The 19651-nt window shown below is 31.6% G+C and overlaps 2 protein-coding genes and 1 long non-coding RNA gene across 4 annotated transcripts in view; 2 read left to right on the plus strand and 1 right to left on the minus strand.

Annotated features, from left to right (window-relative positions):
* The window catches only part of LOC148301527 (uncharacterized), a 96313-nt gene extending 90529 nt beyond the window's left edge, over positions 1-5784 (plus strand). For both annotated transcript variants that reach the window (XM_088273117.1, XM_088273118.1), the window contains one exon: positions 3199-5784. In XM_088273117.1, coding sequence (XP_088129243.1) covers positions 3200-4273 — 1074 coding nt within the window. In that variant the 5' untranslated portion in view covers position 3199 and the 3' untranslated portion in view covers positions 4274-5784. The remainder of the gene's footprint in view (positions 1-3198) is intronic.
* LOC148301526 (uncharacterized) overlaps positions 1-9654 on the plus strand; it is a 100653-nt gene extending 90999 nt beyond the window's left edge. The window contains exons 2-3 of the long non-coding RNA XR_015838782.1: positions 6878-7757; positions 8675-9654. This is a non-coding gene — a long non-coding RNA (uncharacterized LOC148301526). The remainder of the gene's footprint in view (positions 1-6877; positions 7758-8674) is intronic.
* The window catches only part of LOC148301525 (uncharacterized), a 213380-nt gene extending 195586 nt beyond the window's left edge, over positions 1-17794 (minus strand). The window contains exon 1 of the mRNA XM_088273121.1: positions 17383-17794. Within this exon, the coding sequence (XP_088129247.1) occupies positions 17383-17428 (46 nt within the window). The 5' untranslated portion in view covers positions 17429-17794. The remainder of the gene's footprint in view (positions 1-17382) is intronic.
* Positions 17795-19651: the final 1857 nt, after the last annotated feature.

Consider the following 19651-nt stretch of genomic DNA (forward strand, 5'->3'; position numbering starts at 1 on the left):
ACGTTTCAATGCTTCCATTACTAATAATATTTTTATTTTTAAAAGCGATATTCTCAAAAACGGAAAAAAAGGTGTTGCATCGATTTTCCTTCAGTATAATAAAACCAATTATAATTAATTGGACAACCCTGTTTCGGTTAATTGGGCCTAGTCCCGATGTGTCCCATTTAACCAGAATCGACTGTAATCATTGTTTAAGTTAAAAATATATATTGTTCGTACCCTATTATTTATGTAATATTAATAGTTATATTATTGTAGAATAAGGTGTTTATTTATTTTTCAACTTCGTTTTTTATTCAAATGTAACGATGAACAAATTTGTTTGAAACATGCCAAGAAATTGATTTAGGAAAAAAAATGTATTTATTACATTTTTCATCAGTTAAATTTAACTGATTATTTTTATTGCATTTTATTGATGAATTTTTGTAATTAAGTTTTCTTCTACAACAAAACATTTTTTTTAATAAACTTGAAAAATGTGGAATTTGATTATTATACATATCGGATATATATTTTTATTATAATTATTATTTGTTTAATGAAGTACAAGTTGCTATACTAAATATTTGTAGCGTTTACTTTTTAATTTTATTTTTTATAACTTACAAAATAACTTGTACGGTGATTTTAAACAAAGTTACTTTGTAAGTTATTCAAGTTAGTAGTTGAATAAGCAAAAATATGATTTACCTATTCACTTTTAAAAATCGCTGCCTCGACTTTACTTTGAGTTCGTCAAGGTTTATTTATAAATACTATTTACAATGTAATTAAATGCTTACGAATATTTATTTGAAACAAAGTGATAAATGTTACTGATTTTTTTGTAATCAATAAAATGATTTGTAAACCATAAATACAACTTTTTATATTAAACTTATATGACGTCTTTTTATTTTCCAATTGTATTATTTTTTATTCATCCTTTTCACCATGAGAACATTATTCGAATAGTTAAAATACATTATCGTCGTTGTTAAAAAAATATTGCGTTTGTTTTGATGTAAAAATGATAAATTATCTTCAACATCTAAAATTATGTTTACGCAAAGATATTTATTGTTTTCTATAATTCATTATCGTTCAAAATTCTTTAAATATTGACATAAATATTGACATAACGTCGAAAAAAAAAATTGCATCAAATACACTAGAGGCATTATTTATTATTTCATTAGACTATTTTTATGATGTTTTTGATTTTTTTATTGTAATAATAAACTCAACCATCTTCGTTCGTCTTAATATCTTATCACTAGGCAATATCGTAATTTACAACATTTTTAGCAAAATGCTACAAGCTACGTTTGATTATATGCGTTTCCCAGTATGTGATAATAATCCATGGTTCGGATCTTGCATACAAATAAAAGGGTCTCTACTTAATATAAGCTTTCCTTAATCCAACATAGAAGTCTGTTGTGAACTCATATGTACTGCGACACAAGATATCTAGGAGTTCCAAATATTTTTTAAATGTGGTTGTCTATCATGGGTAGAATGGCGAATGTTGCAATTGTGCAAAGTGATCACTTAACCAGCCTATGACGGTTTACAAGCCCTGTTTTTACCCAAATTTCCATATTCTTCTTCATTTATGTTGAGATATTAAAATGTAATATCGTTATTGTTTGGGATAGGTCTCGCCCGCTTTCAATACTTTCATACGGCAAAACAATATTTTTTCATCGTTTTGCTGTATAATATGTATATTATATATGTCGGGTTGTGGTCCCGTGGGTAGTGTTGCGGACTCTTGAGTCAGAGTTTCTCGGTTCGAACCCACTCTACCACAATTTGATACCTATTTCTCATAATGAGTCGCTTTGGCTCACAGAAATAGTCTGAAATCGAAGTATTTTTGTAAATAATAAAAACACAAATATTTCTCTTTATTATTTAAAAAAATGGAATCGAAGAACCTTAAAGAACCTTACAGAAATTGCGCTCATTTCCTACATAAATAAATATGCTTTAAAAAAACTTTTCTTGTTTGTCATAAAAATATGTATGGTACACAAAAATAAATATCACAGTTGACTGAAATCCTAGGATATTTCGTGGTTGTGATTAAACGTTTGCAGGGTCGGCGCTAGCATATACGGCCGTTTAAAGGGCCAGCTCCAGGAGGCGCTATATCCAACGCCAATTTTTTTTTTTTGACAGAAAATAACTTTTGTCGGTATCAAGAGGGAGGTTTTTTTGTATTCAGCCCCGCTTATACTACACTATACTAGACTTTCTTAGGCTTAAATTTCCTATTAACTTCAACAGAATGACGCTGGCGCTGGGGTTTGTATGATATGCATGTGTTATGGGTAATTTTATTTTTTACAAATAATTCCGCGGTTTTAGGTCCATGGTGTCTTGAGTAAAAAATTACATACCTAATTCAATATAATATTTTGAAGCGTATGATTTTATAATTATTGAATCCCTTGTTTGAAATCCCAATCTTCTTTAAAGACATATTGACCTTATACCATCGAGACTATTTACCAAGCAGGTTTCCATAATTTTCGATTTGGTTGTCTTTTATTTCACATATTTCGTAATTTGCTTGCTTTTTAATTTCACAACGCCTTTGTATTTTTTTTTGTAAATTTTGTACAATTTGATTTAAAATGTTTAGTTTATTATTTCATTGAACAATCCCTCTTAAGATATTTTATGCTTGAATTAATTCATTTTAGTTTTTGCGCATCGCTTGAAACAAAACATTCTTTAAAATTCACAACGTTTTGAGTATATCCAAATAATTGTTCACAAATCTCGTTTTTATCTAGGAGTTTCAAAAATTTCAGTAGTGTGGTTGTCAATCATGGGTAGAATTGTGAAAGTTGCATATGTATAAAGTGATCACTTAACCATCCTATGACAACAAGTCACAAGTCCTTTATATATCCAGACTTACATTTTCTTCTTCATCTATGTTAAGATGTCAACATTTTTAAACCCTTTTTTTCCATGTGACTTAAAATTCGACCATCATTCTATAATTATGATTTGAATATTTTTATTTGTCATAAAAATGATTTGCATGTGGGAAGTTTTGCATGAATTAAAGCATTGAATCGTTTTTTTGTTGTTTTTGTTTTACTATGTTTGTATCAAGTCATCATAATAAGAGATGTTCTTGAATATTGATTCTTTTAATATTGCCCATTTTTCAATTATTTTTTTTTCTTTCAGAATGAACCTGAACTCCAGATGGGCGGTAATTTTCTTGGCATTCTTCTATTTTGGAGGATCAACGGAAGCATTCATTAGAAATAGGAGGTGGGCGCAAATCGAACGAAGTAACGAATCCGAAAAACCAAATCCTAATCCCGAAACAGCCGGTGGTTACATCAGCAGATTCAAGAGGAACTTCTACCCGTTCTACTTTCTGGGCAGCCAAACGTTTCCGGAATTGCCCAAAACGTACATAATACGGAGGAACGCGGCTCCGCTACCTCAGCAACCCGCCCCAAATATTGACAACCATCCTGCGACAGTTCACAACACGTTTGTGCCCAATGGAAATCAGATCAACATCTACGAAATCTACTGTCCGATAAATAAAATATTTTACATCGGAAATCCTTTTCTACTCTTTCCGTTTCCAGCGGTTCTGCCCAATTTTCCGATGGATCCATCTGACTACGATATGGACGATTTAGACTTAGAAGACATTCCAAAAATTGATAGCCTGGGACCGAAGACTAGTTTGGGAGAAGAAACGCCGGTCAATAGGCCAACAACGATGGCGAAGCCGCCACCATCGTCAAACGAAATACCCAACATCGATACTAACGCGTATTACAACTCTGAAACCGGCGTTTTCCTAGGCGTGGTGAAGCCGATGAGAAAACCGACTTTTAAATTACCACCCTCGGATCATTCTGATCCTCTAGAGCACGACAATGACCCGAATTTGATTCCTCCCAGCCCCGAGACGGGATTCGATCTGAAACCTCAAGTTATCTCGCAAACCACCACTGCGAAGCCTCCACCGCCTCCTGGAGCGAGCCCAAAGTTTCCCAAAAATACGCGAATCGAGAGTAACTCTAACGAGAGGCCCCAAAATCCGAGACCACCTCCGCCCGCTCCTTCGGGAAATCGTCAAAACTACCCTCAGAACACCCCTTGGGAAAAGGACGATAATAACGACGAAGACAATTGCATGCGAGTCATTCAAGTCTGTTGCAAATCCAATATTCCTACTAAATGCTTGCAAGACAATAATTGCCATCTTTTCGATAATCCTTGCGAAGCATTCCAATAAATATAGTACACACAGTATTATTACACTTGCTAAGTATTATTCCTAATCATCAAATAAAGACTTAAGATATTGATTGCCTGTATTATTATTTATTTTAATATAGCTTTATTATAAAGCTGTCACCTAAAACGCGTCAAAACAAAAATTATGTTTTTTTTGGAATGTACGGAAGTGAAGTGACGTGAAGAGTGAAGAAACCCAAAAAATGGCAAAAGAAGGATGAGAGTAGACTGGATTCAGTCGAAATGCGATCTCTTAAATGAATGTGTGGCAAAACGACGTATGATAGATGTTAGAATGGTGAAGTAAGGAGTGAATACAATGCTAAGATAAGCATTACCGAAAAAATCATGAAATGTATATTGATGGATGGTTTGGATATGTAGAACGAATAAGCGACGAAAGAACGGTAAATCAAATTCATGAGATGAATGCAGTTGGAAAAGGAGCAGAGGAAGACCGATAAAAACGGAAGTTGTGTATGAGAAAATGCAATAATATGAAAGCGGCAAAGATTGTTTGCTTTGGTTGCAACAGATTTAACATTAAGATTTTTTTCTTTGTTTTTGTATTCTAAACAGTTTCATATGAAATTTCTTTTATAGGATGAATTTCACGACCAAGTGGGCAATGCTGTATTGCCTTTTATTGTATTTTGGTGGATTCACTCATGCAACTCCTGTGCTTCGCCTAAATTTTGAGCAAAATTTTACTCCTCGACCTTCTGCGGCTCCTCAGACGACCAGCAACTATAATACGCATATGTCCGCATATGAATTCATTCCCTATGCAATATGCACTCTATGTTTAGCTAAAGATGAATGCGTCAATTACGTTTGCATTTCTACACCGAAGCCTACTACACGTCGTAGTCGACCAAAGCATTCTCAAATAGTACAACCGACTCCGACAGAACAACCAAATGAAGAGATTAATCCTTTGAAGCAAAGTGTTGATAATTCGCTTTTAAAACCTACAGCCCCATAAGCCAACATAATCTCCGTTGAAAATTTATTTGGTGAATGCTCAACATCGACCACGATTTAAAAACACTACCATCATGAAAGCATGTTTTACCAACTTTAAAGTAACTCTTTTTTTAATTTTGGATATTTAAAGCATTAACTTCAAGTCATAAAACAAACCCCGAAGAGGGCAACAGGTTGTTGCCGAAACTAATTGATTTTCAATAAAAATGTAAGTGGATTAAAAAACAAAGTGATTTTATTTCTCCAAAATATAAGTCACTTTTTCATTACAACCCTCAGACCACCAGTATCTGATAAACCACACATTTATCATATTTACATCAATAAACGATAGCAGTTTTCACCCTTATTATATATATATATTTATTTGTATTCTTTTTAATATTGGCAAAACTTTATTTTGAATATTCCTTCTCGAAATAATGATACCGCCCGTTTTAATTCAGACAAGAAAGAACAAAAAACTTAATATCGTACTATATATGTATTAATAAAACATAAACCTTTAAAAGTATACAAAAATTAAAGAAAGAATATTAATGTGCTCTAGTTTTATTAGTGGATGTATTTGTATTTTTTATGTTAAAGAATCGTGTTTTGATCATATTATACTTTTTATATTAAATATGTAAAAAAACTAACTATGTGATTTTATTTTCAACATTTTGAGTGTGTCCAAATACCTCACAAATACGTTCACATACCTAGATTATCTCCAATGAGGAGTATTTTTTTACATTATTTTTGACATCTCAGCATATATGAAAAAGAATATGGAAGTCTGGGCATTTATATGCCTCAAAAATACAATTACCTTTTCAAAATACTCACAAAATAAACCTTTATTAACGGTTTAAAGGTTTTGTTAAACCTTTATTGAACTTACTATGACAGGTCGTGAGCCCTGTAAATATCTAGGCTTTCATATACTTCTTCATCTATGTTGAGATATCAAAACGTAAAAAAGACGTATTAAAGGAATATCATGTTGCTGTTGTAAACATGTTTAAAAAGATTATCAAATATCTGACTAAAAGATTTTTTAAAAATGGAAATTTATGTATTAAACGTCAAATCAAACATTGTTTTCTTTTAATCTACTTTAAGTAATATTTATAATAAAATAAGTGTTTTTTAATTGTTAAAAAAACAAAAAAATCTTTTTTGTGACGTTTGTTTTGCCTAGTTATGGTATTTTCCAAGGAATGTTTAATACATAAATTAAAATGGAGTTCTACAAATTGAACTCCCAATCTACCAATAAAAATAGTAATCCCTATTTTGTTCCGATTATGAAAGTCTTTAGAAAATGAAAATCCCTTTTTTGTTTTACAAAAATGAAATTTGATTATATACGTTTAAATTGTCAATTAAATGATTTAAATAAAATTATTTATCAAAAAACGATATTTGTGTGGGAGTACGATAAATGTATGAATTAATATAAATAATTTATATCTAAGTTGGACTCAAATCGAATTTGGAGAACGAATCTGTACTAAGATTTACCATTTAAATTAAATTACGGTTAAATGGGTTTCACAATTGGATTATTTATTGAAAATCGGTTTTAACCGGTAAAATATTTTACTTTATTTGATTTTTTTTATTACAGAATGAAATTAACCACAGCATGGATATTATGTTGGCTAATACTTTATATAGAAGGACCAACTATAACATTTGCTAGGAAAATACATACTACGCAAAATATAAGGCCAGGTTCATTAAAGAACAATTCTGAAGATATTTCACCTCAAACAGAACCGAATGTACCACACTTCAATAAACAAATTACCATTGTTCATGAATTCACAATAAAAAATCCAGTGCTTAATAAAATATACGAATTGAGACCTATCAAGTACCCACATAAAGTATTATATTATATTCAATTCAACCAAAACCATACAATAACGTTTATACAAGGTATTTTAAAAATTAATAAGTATAAATTGCGTTATGAGTACAAAAAGAACTCTTTGAAATACTATGTTACCTTATTCTCAACTGTCGAACCTGATGCAAATGAGGGTCAACCAATAGAACCATCAAATCAAAATAGTGCAAACTTAACTCGAAGTCATCATGACCATACAACTGGGCGACCTCTTTCTACTGGGAACACTCCAACATCTACAGTTTCCACAGACGTGTCGGTTCCAGAGATTGATACAAGATCATTTTTTCCTTCACCAAAGCAAGAATTACCAGATTTCAACCCCGGAAAATATTATAACACTTCGACTGGAGTCTTTCTCGGTGTTGTAAAACCACTCAGAAACGCAACATTTTTACTGCCACCTTCAGACCATTCGGATATGTTGATATTTATTTAATTTTTAAATTTAGTTTCAGACTCCTGTAAGATCCTCTCCACTTGTTTTTATCAATAAGTAATGATAACAATGAATTTTCCATGAACTTGACGATAATGAACGCCCAGTACATCTAGCTACAATAAAAATACTTGAATCGATTACGTTCGTTTAAATGTTTGTATTATTATTATTTCAAAATTACGATTATTTCAAAGACCGCAAGACAACGCGCAATTGTGTTATTTTTTCATCTTAAGTTTTGTACTTTTATATTGATAATAAATATTTTGAAAAAAACATATATTGTTAACATTATTTTTATCTTAAAATCTTTGACACCCATTTTCGAGAGGGAGAACAACAATAAAAACAACAATGGGGTGTAAGAAAAGTGTGTTAAGATGATTTAGACATGTGAATGGAATGAATGAAAAAAGTATTGTTAAACAAATTTATGAGGCGAATGTGGTTGGTAATAAAAGTAGAAAAATATCGAAAGAAAATTGGCATGATCAAGTTTTTCAAATACTTGAAAGTGGTCAAGTATTATTCGGAATAATCGACGAGTATGTATGAGGAGATGCATGAGAGGCGAAGATTGTTTCCAAAAACAGGTGTGGCGTTCTAAACTCTTTATCAACCCCTGCGGGAGAGCGGCGTGATGGTTAGATAATTTTTATTTTTAATAGAGAAAAGTCTTGTAGATTTCCCAACAAAGAATGCCAGATATCATAAAATGATTTTATAGAAATGAATTGATTAAAATTTAAACGATTTATGTATGAAAGAACGATAAACGTTTAAAAAACGAATACTCATGTTAAATAGTATTTTAAAGCCTAGATCTACATAACGATCAATTGAAAGAGCAGAGTACAAAAGATCATTGAAAATAATGAATGATGGTAAACTTGCAACTAAAACGCTCTCCTTATCATCCATTGTTCACTTTGTGTAATACCACAGAGTAATCAATGCTTTTAACATACAAAATAAATTACGGATATTTTAGAAGTAAACTAATTCTTTTAATTTTTTTTGCGACAGATGCCTTTAACATTTTCCTGATTTTTCAAATTCTTTGCTTACAGAATGAAATTAATCACATCATGGATATTGTTTTGGCTTTTACTCTATACGGAAGGACCATCGATAACGTTTGCCCAGGAAAAACGTCTTAAGAAAGGAAGAAGATCCTGCTTTTTAAGGAAGAATATTCAATATGGCACCTCTCAAACTCAACAGCTTCCTTCACCAAACGACGAAGAAAATAATAAGAGGAATACCATTACTTGTGTACTGTCAATAAAAGATCCGGAGTTTGATAAGATGTACGAAATAATTTACAACACCCCAAGCCGAGTATTGTGCTACATTCGATTCCACCAAAATAATACGATGACATTTTTGAATGATAGTTTAAAGAATATCCTTTCTTATGACTTGTCAGTCTGTGTCGACGTGAGCTGTATCAAAAAGAAAGAGTTGATATATTATATTACATTAGTTCCATTAGATGTTGGTGAAGATCTTCCACCATTTACAAAACCTACTTCCGAACCGAATATTTACTCTACAATACCTTCAGTTGCACTAACCAAACCATTTTCAGAGACTGGAAAGATATTACCGTTTCGTATACCAGAAGATATTATACGAAACTTCGATCCCACCAAATATTATAGCTCGCAAACTGGAGTTTTTCTCGGAGTTGTGAAACCAGTCAGAAATACATCATTTGAGCTTCCACCGTCCGACCACTCAGATCCTGAAAATTATGGTTTAATATTTAATTGATCTGAAGCTTTAGTTTTGTGAAATTTTTAAATATTTATTTAAATATATTACATTCAAAAGTCTCATATAAAATATTCCCGATAAGTAATTTCCATTAATGATTTTGAGACATGGGATTAAGGTTAACAATACTGATAAAACAAATAAGAAAACACAGGGCAAAATACAAAATATAAAGCAATTAAAGGTAAAGTAAATAGGCATTTAAAAACACATTAGGCAAGAAGCATGTTTAAAGGAAAAAATAAGAAAATATAACTAAGTACTAATAGAACTATTTTTTTTTCTTTTTCTTTTTAATTCTTTTGCATTTTACAACATAATATAAATACAAATACAAAAAAAAAATATATGAATACCAAAAAGATCCGACAAAGGCATGGCCTGTGTGTGGGTATACGATAATCTTTCCATAAAGTTTTTTTTTCAGTTCATTTTATATCTGTCAGGCAGCTGGTTAATTTGGGTATAATATACAAATATTGTATTACTCCAAACTTGTGTTTTTAAACTCTAAAGTGTTTTTTTTTCCAAAGATAATTAATTAAATTAATAAAAGACAAGCGGTCGCCAGGGACAATATAACAAACTAACCATCACACCGGTTCCCGGTAGAGATAAACAGAGACAATAGAAGGCCACACATATTTTTTTAAACCTATATAAAAAGAACTCCGCCGACAAGACACATAGAGCGGCTTGGCGGGTCTCTGCAAAAAAATAACTGTTAATGTTGATTGTGTTTACGAATTTATAAATAAATGTTTATATGAATTTTAATATTTAACAAATAAATAAAATACATATAAAAAAAAACACCACTCAATCTTTGGAAACATTCTTCGCCTCTTAAAAAAAAAAATCAGAAAAAATTTGGTGATTTCAAACTCTAATATTTATTTAATATTATCCTAGACTGGTCACTGAAGCCCAAGAAAGATCACCTTGCTTTGAAGTAAGTAACGATCAAGATAACACTACGTCAATACGGTACAGTGCCCTATACATCATTGGGTCATATAATTCTAGTAGAAGAAATCAATAATGTACTAGGAAGAGACGTTAATGCAGAAGAAATACAAAAAAGGAAACCATGTCTCATCCTAAAAAGACTAGAAACCCACCTCTCCGAAGAAGAAATAGTAAACGGCATCATTATGCAAAATAATGGTTTAGAAGAAGACGATAAAAATAGTATAAAATTATTAAAAGAATTTAAAAATAATGACAAAGAAGGAATCAATAGAGACACGACTAACTATATTATACAAACTTCAGGCAAAATAAGGAAAATTCTAATAGAAAAGGGCAAACTCAACATAAACTTTCAAAGAATTACAGTAGAAGATTGCAACCCTCTAACTCAGTGTTTCCACTGCCAAAAATATGGACACACTGCTCTACGATGCTTATCTCGAACTCAACCACCTACATGTCGTCACTGCTCAGGAGAGCACTCGCAAAAAAACTGCACAAATTTAGATAAAAAATCCAATTGTTTTAACTGCACTTCGCAAAATCGCAACTACAATATGAAATACTCCACTGATCACAGCGCGGATAATACCTGCTGTGAATACAGAAAAAAAATGTTGATCATAGCGAAAGACCGAATAGATTATGAGTAAGTATTTTTTGTTTTTAGTGAGTATATATATGCATTTCCACACAATCATAAAAAAAAACATTATTACTTCACTTACCGCAATTTTCTCCTTATCATTTACCTATTCTTATTTTTATTTTATTTTTATTATCTTTATATCTTCTCTCAGTTCTAATGACTGACTTCTTAATTAATTCTATAGATACTAAATTCCAAATAGACGAACGAACTTTTCATACCGTTAATGATACAAATGCTATAATAGATCCAAACCCTGACAATAGCTTAATTATATTGCATATGAATATTCGAAGTATACGAAAAAATTTTGACGAATTCATAGTAGTAACAAATAGTTTTAATAGACTGGACGTGATTATATTGACAGAAACTCACTCATCATATGATATCGATTACCACATTCCGAACTACACTTATTATGCAACAAAAAACATCATCAACAAAAATAGCGGAATCGCAATTTTCATAGCAAATACACATAACGTTATTGATTTCGAAGAAATAATAATAAAAAATGTTAATATCCTAAAAATTAAAATTAATTACAAAGGTCACATTAACAATGTTTTAGCAATCTACAGAACTCATTCTTCATCGATAACAACATTCATAGAACATTTAAAATGTATCTTAATCAATCTCAAAAATGAAAAAACTTTTTTATTAGGTGACATAAATTTATCCATCGACAGAGAATATGACTGCAATAATAAACATAATTATTTGAATACTCTAGCGGAATTCAATTTCACATCATTTATTAATAATCCCACTAGAAACATTCAAGGTCAACGACCTTCCTGTATAGACCATATTTTCTGTAACGCACTCGATTCTGATAATATAACAGCTGGCGTTATACACACCTCTATTACTGATCATTTTACAACAATAATTAAATACTCATATAACCTACCGAACACACATATAACGAATATAAACATACCAAATAAAACCTCTTCAGCACCGGCATTAAATAATTCACTTTTAAATAAACTCAACTCCGAGAAATGGGAAGAATTATTCCAATGTACCGATGTAAACACATGCTTTAAATTATTCGAAGAAAAATTTTCTCATATCATGAATGCCAGCAAATACCAAACCTTCAGAAAAAAATCATCAAAATTCAAACCAATAAAACCGTGGATTACGCATGGACTTATTGTGTCTATAAGACATAAAGAAAGACTAATAAAAAAAATTAGAAAAAATCCCGAAAACGAAAGCCTAAAAAAATATTTTAAACTGTATAGAAAAAAACTTTTTTTTCTCATCAAAAATACCAAAGAAAAATATTACAAAACAAAAATAGATTTTGCAGAAAATGACAGTAAGAGAATGTGGAATATAATAAATGATATAATTGATAAAAAACACCCCCAGCAAAAAAAAATTATGTACCTCTCAAACGAAAATTCACGAATTCATTGCTTAGAAATGCCTCACAAAACTGCTAATATGTTTAATAATTTTTTTGCCAGTGTTGGTAAAAATTTAGCGCAAAAAATCCCTACTCAAACTAATTCCGATATTTTCAAAACAGATACTCCAACTTCCAATAATATATTAGCATCATTACAAATAACATCCCAGGAGGAAATTGAAGAAATCATAACAAATATGAAAGGAGGATCTGCCCCGGGATACGACGGACACTCTGTTAATACATTAAAATTCATAAAAAAACAAATCTCTAAACCTTTGACACACATCATAAACCTTAGCCTCACAACCGGTATATTCCCTTCAATTTACAAGAAAGCCATTATCATCCCCATCTACAAATCTGGAAATCCAGAATCAGTCACAAATTACCGACCTATATCTCTCATATCAAACATAGGTAAAATCATTGAAAAAATCATTAAAAAAAGACTGTCCACATATGTAAATAAATTTAATATAATCAATGAAAACCAATATGGATTCATGGAAAAAAGAAGCACACAAGATGCAATTGCCAAACTATCATACATCATCCAAGATTCTCTCGATAAATCACTCAACTGCATAGGAATTTTTGTCGACCTAAGAAAAGCTTTCGACAGTATTTCTCATGATAAACTTCTATTAAAACTAAAATCTGTCGGAATTACGGGTAAAGCCTTAAAACTTTTCCAGAGTTATCTTCTCGAAAGAACCCAAATTGTCAAAATCAATGAAGCCTATAGCCAACCCCTTACTAGTAATTTCGGTATACCTCAGGGTACAGTCTTAGGCCCTTTACTATTTATCATCTACGTCAACGACATATTTCACCAAAACATCAGCGGTAACATAATATCCTATGCTGACGACACCGCAATAGTTATAAACGGACCCAACTGGAATACCGTAAATGATCGCGCAAATAAGGACATGAAAATCCTAAAATTCTGGTTTGACAATAATCTATTATCCCTAAATACAGATAAAACATTCTTTATCCCATTTTGTATCCATAAACTCAAAATACCGACAAATATAAAAATTACAATTCACAATGGTGACTGCAGGGATTCAAATTGCAAAAACTTATGATCTGTTTTATGTCCAAAAAAAGAAATAAAATATCTAGGTGTAATAATAGACCAACATTTGAAATACCATAGTCACATTAATGAACTAGTAAAACGAATAAGAAAATGCATATATATATTCATTAGAATCCGAAACATACTAACCATCGACAACCTAAAAAGAGTTTACTATGCTATCGTTCACTCACTACTACAGTATGGCATTATTGCATGGGGAGGCTCATACAACAACATACTGAACTCAGTGAAAATAGTACAGAAAACCATAATTAAAGTCATCTTGAAAAAAAAAAACATATTTCCAACAAAATTATTATTTAAAAAATTTCAAGTCCCAAATATAGAATCCATTTATAAAAAAACCGCAGTTTTTCAAATACTAAAGGGTGACAACTATTTAAATTTAACAAAGAATTTATCATCGAGATTCTCAAACGATTTTTCTATTCCAAAATGCAACACCAAGCAATTTCAGCAAAACTTCAAATATTTGGCAATCAAACATTTCAATAAACTCCCTAAAGAAATAAAAAAAATAGATGATATAAAAATTCTCAAGAAAAAAATTAAAGCTCTATACATTTAAATCTTTAAAAAAAAAAAAATTAAAAAAAACTATTATATCTTTTATTATATAACATTAAACCACAAGTGTAAGTCCCTTTCCAAGCACAAGAGCACAGACTCTTTTATGGAGAGGCACAGCGAATCGAAATATAAAAGTTCTACATATGTATAAATGATTCAAATGTTATTATGTTATAAATAAAAATGTAAATATATTAAATGAATAAAAAAAAAAAAAAAAAAATATAAGAGTTAAAAGAATACTAAAAATATTACAAAAAAATATATGTGTTCTCTTTGCAACAGTGCTAAAAGATATCTTATTCAATGGTATTACTTAATGAAGTCAAATCAAATTTAAAATATTAGATTCTTTCTATCTTCTAGGTATAGTAGATACCTATTCTGAGGTAGGCACAAACTTTTATAAAATAAATATTTTAAACAATTTTATTATTTCCTAAGCACCCCTTATGTTATGCCATATATCTGATCTATGTACCGGAACACTAACCAGCTGGGAATAGTTGGTATATTTTTAAACAAATTAGAACACCATACATTCAGAATCGCATCAAGCTATGTATCATGATGCTTCTGGCCCAGAGGTCAACAACGTGTGGCTCTTCAAATAATTTGTGTGGCTCCTTCTTTGTCAAATTTAAAATGACGTTTATTTAGAAACATTGATTATTTTTTTATTATCTGTGCATAAAATAAATTTGGACTTTTAAATACGTACTTTTTTAGTTTTATTTTGTCTTCTTTACTAAATAAATTTAAAATGGATAGATAAATACATAAATCGTTGAATGTTAAAAGGTACCTATCTTTAAATATGTTTTGAGTAGCAGAGATACTTAAAAAACTGTTAATTTTAATATAAAAAGGCATTATCAAAATCTTTTTTCACTGATTTATACATCGATGATAGATTTATGGATCTGCGCACTGAAGTATCCACGATTAAAAATATATTACTTGAAAAAAGTTCCTTTAAACATTGAATCAATTAAATTAAAGTTTTATAAATTTAAAATTGGCTCTCCTTAAATTTCCAAACCGTTTTGCTACTCACGTTTGTCTCTTTTGGTCCAAGAGGTTTCTGATCGCTGTTCTAGCCTCGTCTAAGGTAAGACATCGATCACTCCTTTCAAGAACGTCATAAATCAAGAAACTTTTTTAAGTTTAAAAATATAACACAATGTATTAAAAATAAATATCAAGCCACTTATTGAACTTTTTACTGTGCAACAGATCTTTTAAGGTAGAACCTGAATGTTTTTTCTCCATTTGAAAAATATTTAGTATATTTAAAAAAAATAATTAAACAATACCTTTTCTTCAAAATGCAAAAACAACATTTTCTGCCCTGTAGCGGATAAATATTAAGTTAAAAATATGCCTCTTTTGCTGGGATATAGTACATTTTCTGGGCATTCCGAAAACATGCACAACTGAAAATTGACGATTTTTGATTTATGAAGTTCTTGAAAGGAGTGAGTGACATGTCCACAAAATATTGCAAGCCGACTGGCTGGGCGCTGTTCACCCACAAACAGGACTATTTACAAGAGAGCTCTGGGAGGACACCCCTAAACTCACCCTCTCCTGAAAGCATTTGCATTGCAAATGATCAAAATTTTAAATTCCAATCTCTTTTAAGGTGTGACACAAAGAATATCTTTCCTCAGTCAAAGCCATATCCCCAGTTGTATATTTTTATTTATTTTAATAATACGATGCTTTGGTTGATACAGATTTACATAATCTATTGTTATGTATGTACAACATTTTGAGTGTGTCCAAACACTTGTTCACAAATCTGGATTATTTCTAATTATAGGAGTTATTTAACATGTAAAATAACTCATACAATTGGAGATAATCCAGATTTGTGAACAAGTATTTGGAGACACTCAAAATGTTGAAATAAATTAACTGGTCAAATTATAAGCTAAAATAATAAAAATGAAAATGATATTTTCTGGCGTTTCTCATGTATGTGATTATAATCCAGGATTCAGATCTCACATACTAATAAAAGAGTTTCTGCTTAATAAATAGCTTCTTTTCATCTCACAAACAGATGTCTCTAGTGATCCAATAACAATATTTCATAATTGGTTCATATATATATATATATATATATATATATATATATAGAACTTCCAAGAATTTGAATAATGTGGTTGTCAATAATGGGTTGAATTGGTTAATGTTACACGTGTGTAAAATGATCATTTAAACCAGCCTATGATGGTCGTCAGCCCCGTAAATGCCTAGACTTCCATATTCTTCTTCATCAATGTTGAGATGTCAAAAAACAATATTATCTATTTATTTGGAAATAACTTTGTAAAATAATATGATGATGAAAACATAATTGAATCAAACACTTGTATTAAACCACTTTTGTGTTTATTAATGTAAACACAACTCGTTTCGAGAACCACAGATTACAAAAAGATCATACCGCGCAACAATCTGTAAAAATGCGTAATTAAATACACATTCCTTCTAGTCTCTAAATTGTTGTAGCCAAGCATATCCTGGAGAAACTCGGTAGGGTAGAGCCGAGGATAATAGTCGTACTTTCTCATGTAGAGATACCTCAGAAACTTCTTTGGACTTTTTCTACCATAAGAGAGTCCTGTAGGTTTCACATTCCTATATACAGGTTGGTCCTGTATATAGGAATGTGAAACATCTATGCCGACGCTGTCTTAGGTAACTATCGGGCACATACAGACCAATGCTTCCTGATAGTCTCTCATATAGAGATACCTCAGAAACTTCTTTGGACTTTTTCTACTATAAGAGAGTCCTGTAGGTTTCACATTCCTATATACAGTTTGGTCTTGTATATAGCAATGTGAAACATTTATGCCGACGCTGTCTTAGGTTACAATCGGGCACATACAGACCAATGCTTCCTGATGGTTTCTCATATAGAGATACCTCAGAAACTTCTTTTGGACTTTCTCTACCATAAGAGAGTCCTGTAGGTTTCACATTCCTATATACAGGTTGTATATAGCAATGTGAAACATTTATGCCGACGCTGTCTTAGGTAACAATCGGGCACATACAGACCAATGCTTCCTGATGGTCTCTCATGTAGAGATACCTCAGAAACTTGGACTTTCTCTACCATAAGAGAGTCCTGTAAGCTACCTAGAAACATCTATGCCGACGCTGGCGCTGTCTTAGGTAACTATCGGGCACATACAGGGGAATGCTCCGGATGATTTCAGGATGATGAATAGAGCGACAGGGGGCTCACCTTCGGGCTTGTGGTGCGGCGGCCTGGAGCGGTCCCCGCGCCCCATGGCGGAGGCGAGCGACGAGCGGCGCCGCCCTGCCGGGCCCCCCCTGCCCCCCGCGCCCCCGCACCCGTACTATCGGCCACCGCGCCCGGCCCCGCACAGCGCTACCGTGTTGTCGTGGTTGTGCCAGATTCCTGAAACACGAAAATTCAACACATATATAGATATAAAAAAACATGTTCAAATTGAAGGTGTAACCTCAAACATGCAAGGTCAGTACGCGACTGGGTGCGCGAGAAGCTACACGTGTTGTCCGCACACAACTTTTATTTAGAGTATTTTTATTACAATTTTTTAACTTCTACAAAAATCATTGAATTTATGACCATTGTAAATATGAGTTCACTAGAGATATCTATGATTACATTGGGAAAGCTTTTATCGAGCAGAGATCTTTTATTTGGATGTATTCATGATCTCAACTTTTTACATACTGGGAGACGGCAAATAACATGATTTTTAATTTTTATCTTCTTCCCGGCTACATCCCGACTTATCGTCTTTGTAGACTGCTGGGGTCAGCTCTCTTCGTCCTCAGGTTGTAGTTTCTTCTGTCATGGACAACGTTACCAAGGCCATGTCTTCGAACCATGTTTTCTCTTTGCAGCATCCATGAATTTTTTGTCTGCCTCTAGATATCTTTCGAGGAAGATCCATTTCTATTGCCTGGTTTACGACATGCTCGAGTTCTCTGCGTCCTATATGCCCATACCATCTCAATTGTCTTTCCATTGATTTTAAAAATTTATGGCGGTTTTAATTTGATCATTAATTTGTGTAGACAAGAATTTGGACACACCCAATGCAATAAACATATTCAGACCTCGTAAACGTAACTATCTCTTGAAATCTATTTAAGACACGTGTTTCGATGCATTCTGCATCATTTTCAAACATCGTATCAGTGTCACAATAGATTTTAAGAAAAAATGGTATTTACCAAGTAAAACTCAAATTAAAAACGGAATGATATTTCCACAAAATTACTGCCTAATCAATCAATGAAAATATTGAGATCTTTAAAAACATTCACAAATTTTGTCATCAAACTTGGTCTCTGGAGGCTTTCACTTTATTAATATAATTATTTCCATAACAAAAATATGACCATACCATCCTTTAGTATCTGAAATCTCAATTTTCTCTAAACCAATTACTCAACAATCAATCCAAACTTTGGGAAACTTTTGGGAGTATTACATTTAATTGGTTTCCGGGTTCTCAACTTCATAAGAAACAATGTTCAAAGTAAAATCTATTTAAATTTCCGAATTTTAGAAGTTTAGTTTATTTTAACAAGGAGTTCTTTGGATATAATGGAATACGCAAGGACATCTGAAATTTCAATGCTTTTATTGAAAACATATGAACCATATTATCTGTAATTAAATTTATGTTAATATGTTTGAATATATTTCAAGGATATCAGAATAAAAAAAGAATGCCAAACCAGTAGAAAAGTTTTGTTAAAAACGAATCTAGCTATCCCACTCGCCTATGATCTAATTTTAATGATCTCTTATTCATAAGATTGTCTACTAATTTGAAAGCTTACTTACATAATTCAACCACAGATGTTGCCGAAAACTCACATGTGAAAGAACGTGTCAATCATATAAAATATGTACAAGTTCCGAAATTTTGAGAAGTGTTGTTATCAATTATGGGTAAAATGTGAATGGTAAATGTAACACGTGTACTCTTATTAGGTGATCACTTAATCAAACCATAAGAGTTTGTAAGCCCTGTGAATACCGAAACTCCCATATTCTTCTTTATTTTTTAATATTATCAATTTAAATCATTCCTGAATTTGTGAAGAAAAACCAAGAATTTCTGAGGAAAACTTTGGATATATTCAAAATATAGTGGATACATTTGGGAATTCAAAAGTATCATTATCACTCATCACTAATTTAACGTTTCAATTCCCTCGCGCTTAGATTATAAAATATTTCGATTTAATTCTCATTTAAATTTGACTGTTGGATAAACAAAATAAAACGCTTTGTATGAAATTTCAATTTTTTAATTTTTTTTCCGTATTTTCCAAACAGACATAACTTTGATGTTTTCAGGTCATGAAAATCTAAATTTCAGCGGCCGCTGAAATATAACGAATTGAAATCTGTTCGTCGCCCTTGAAACTTGAACCGACTACATTGACCCTAATAAGCCTAGACAAGTTGACGGGATGTGACGCCATAGGCCCCGCGGGAAATCATT

This window comes from Brachycentrus maculatus, unplaced genomic scaffold, assembly GCF_059751285.1.
Source record: "Brachycentrus maculatus isolate JH-2025_06_01 unplaced genomic scaffold, ASM5975128v1 h1tg000550l, whole genome shotgun sequence".
NCBI lineage: Eukaryota > Metazoa > Arthropoda > Insecta > Trichoptera > Brachycentridae > Brachycentrus > Brachycentrus maculatus.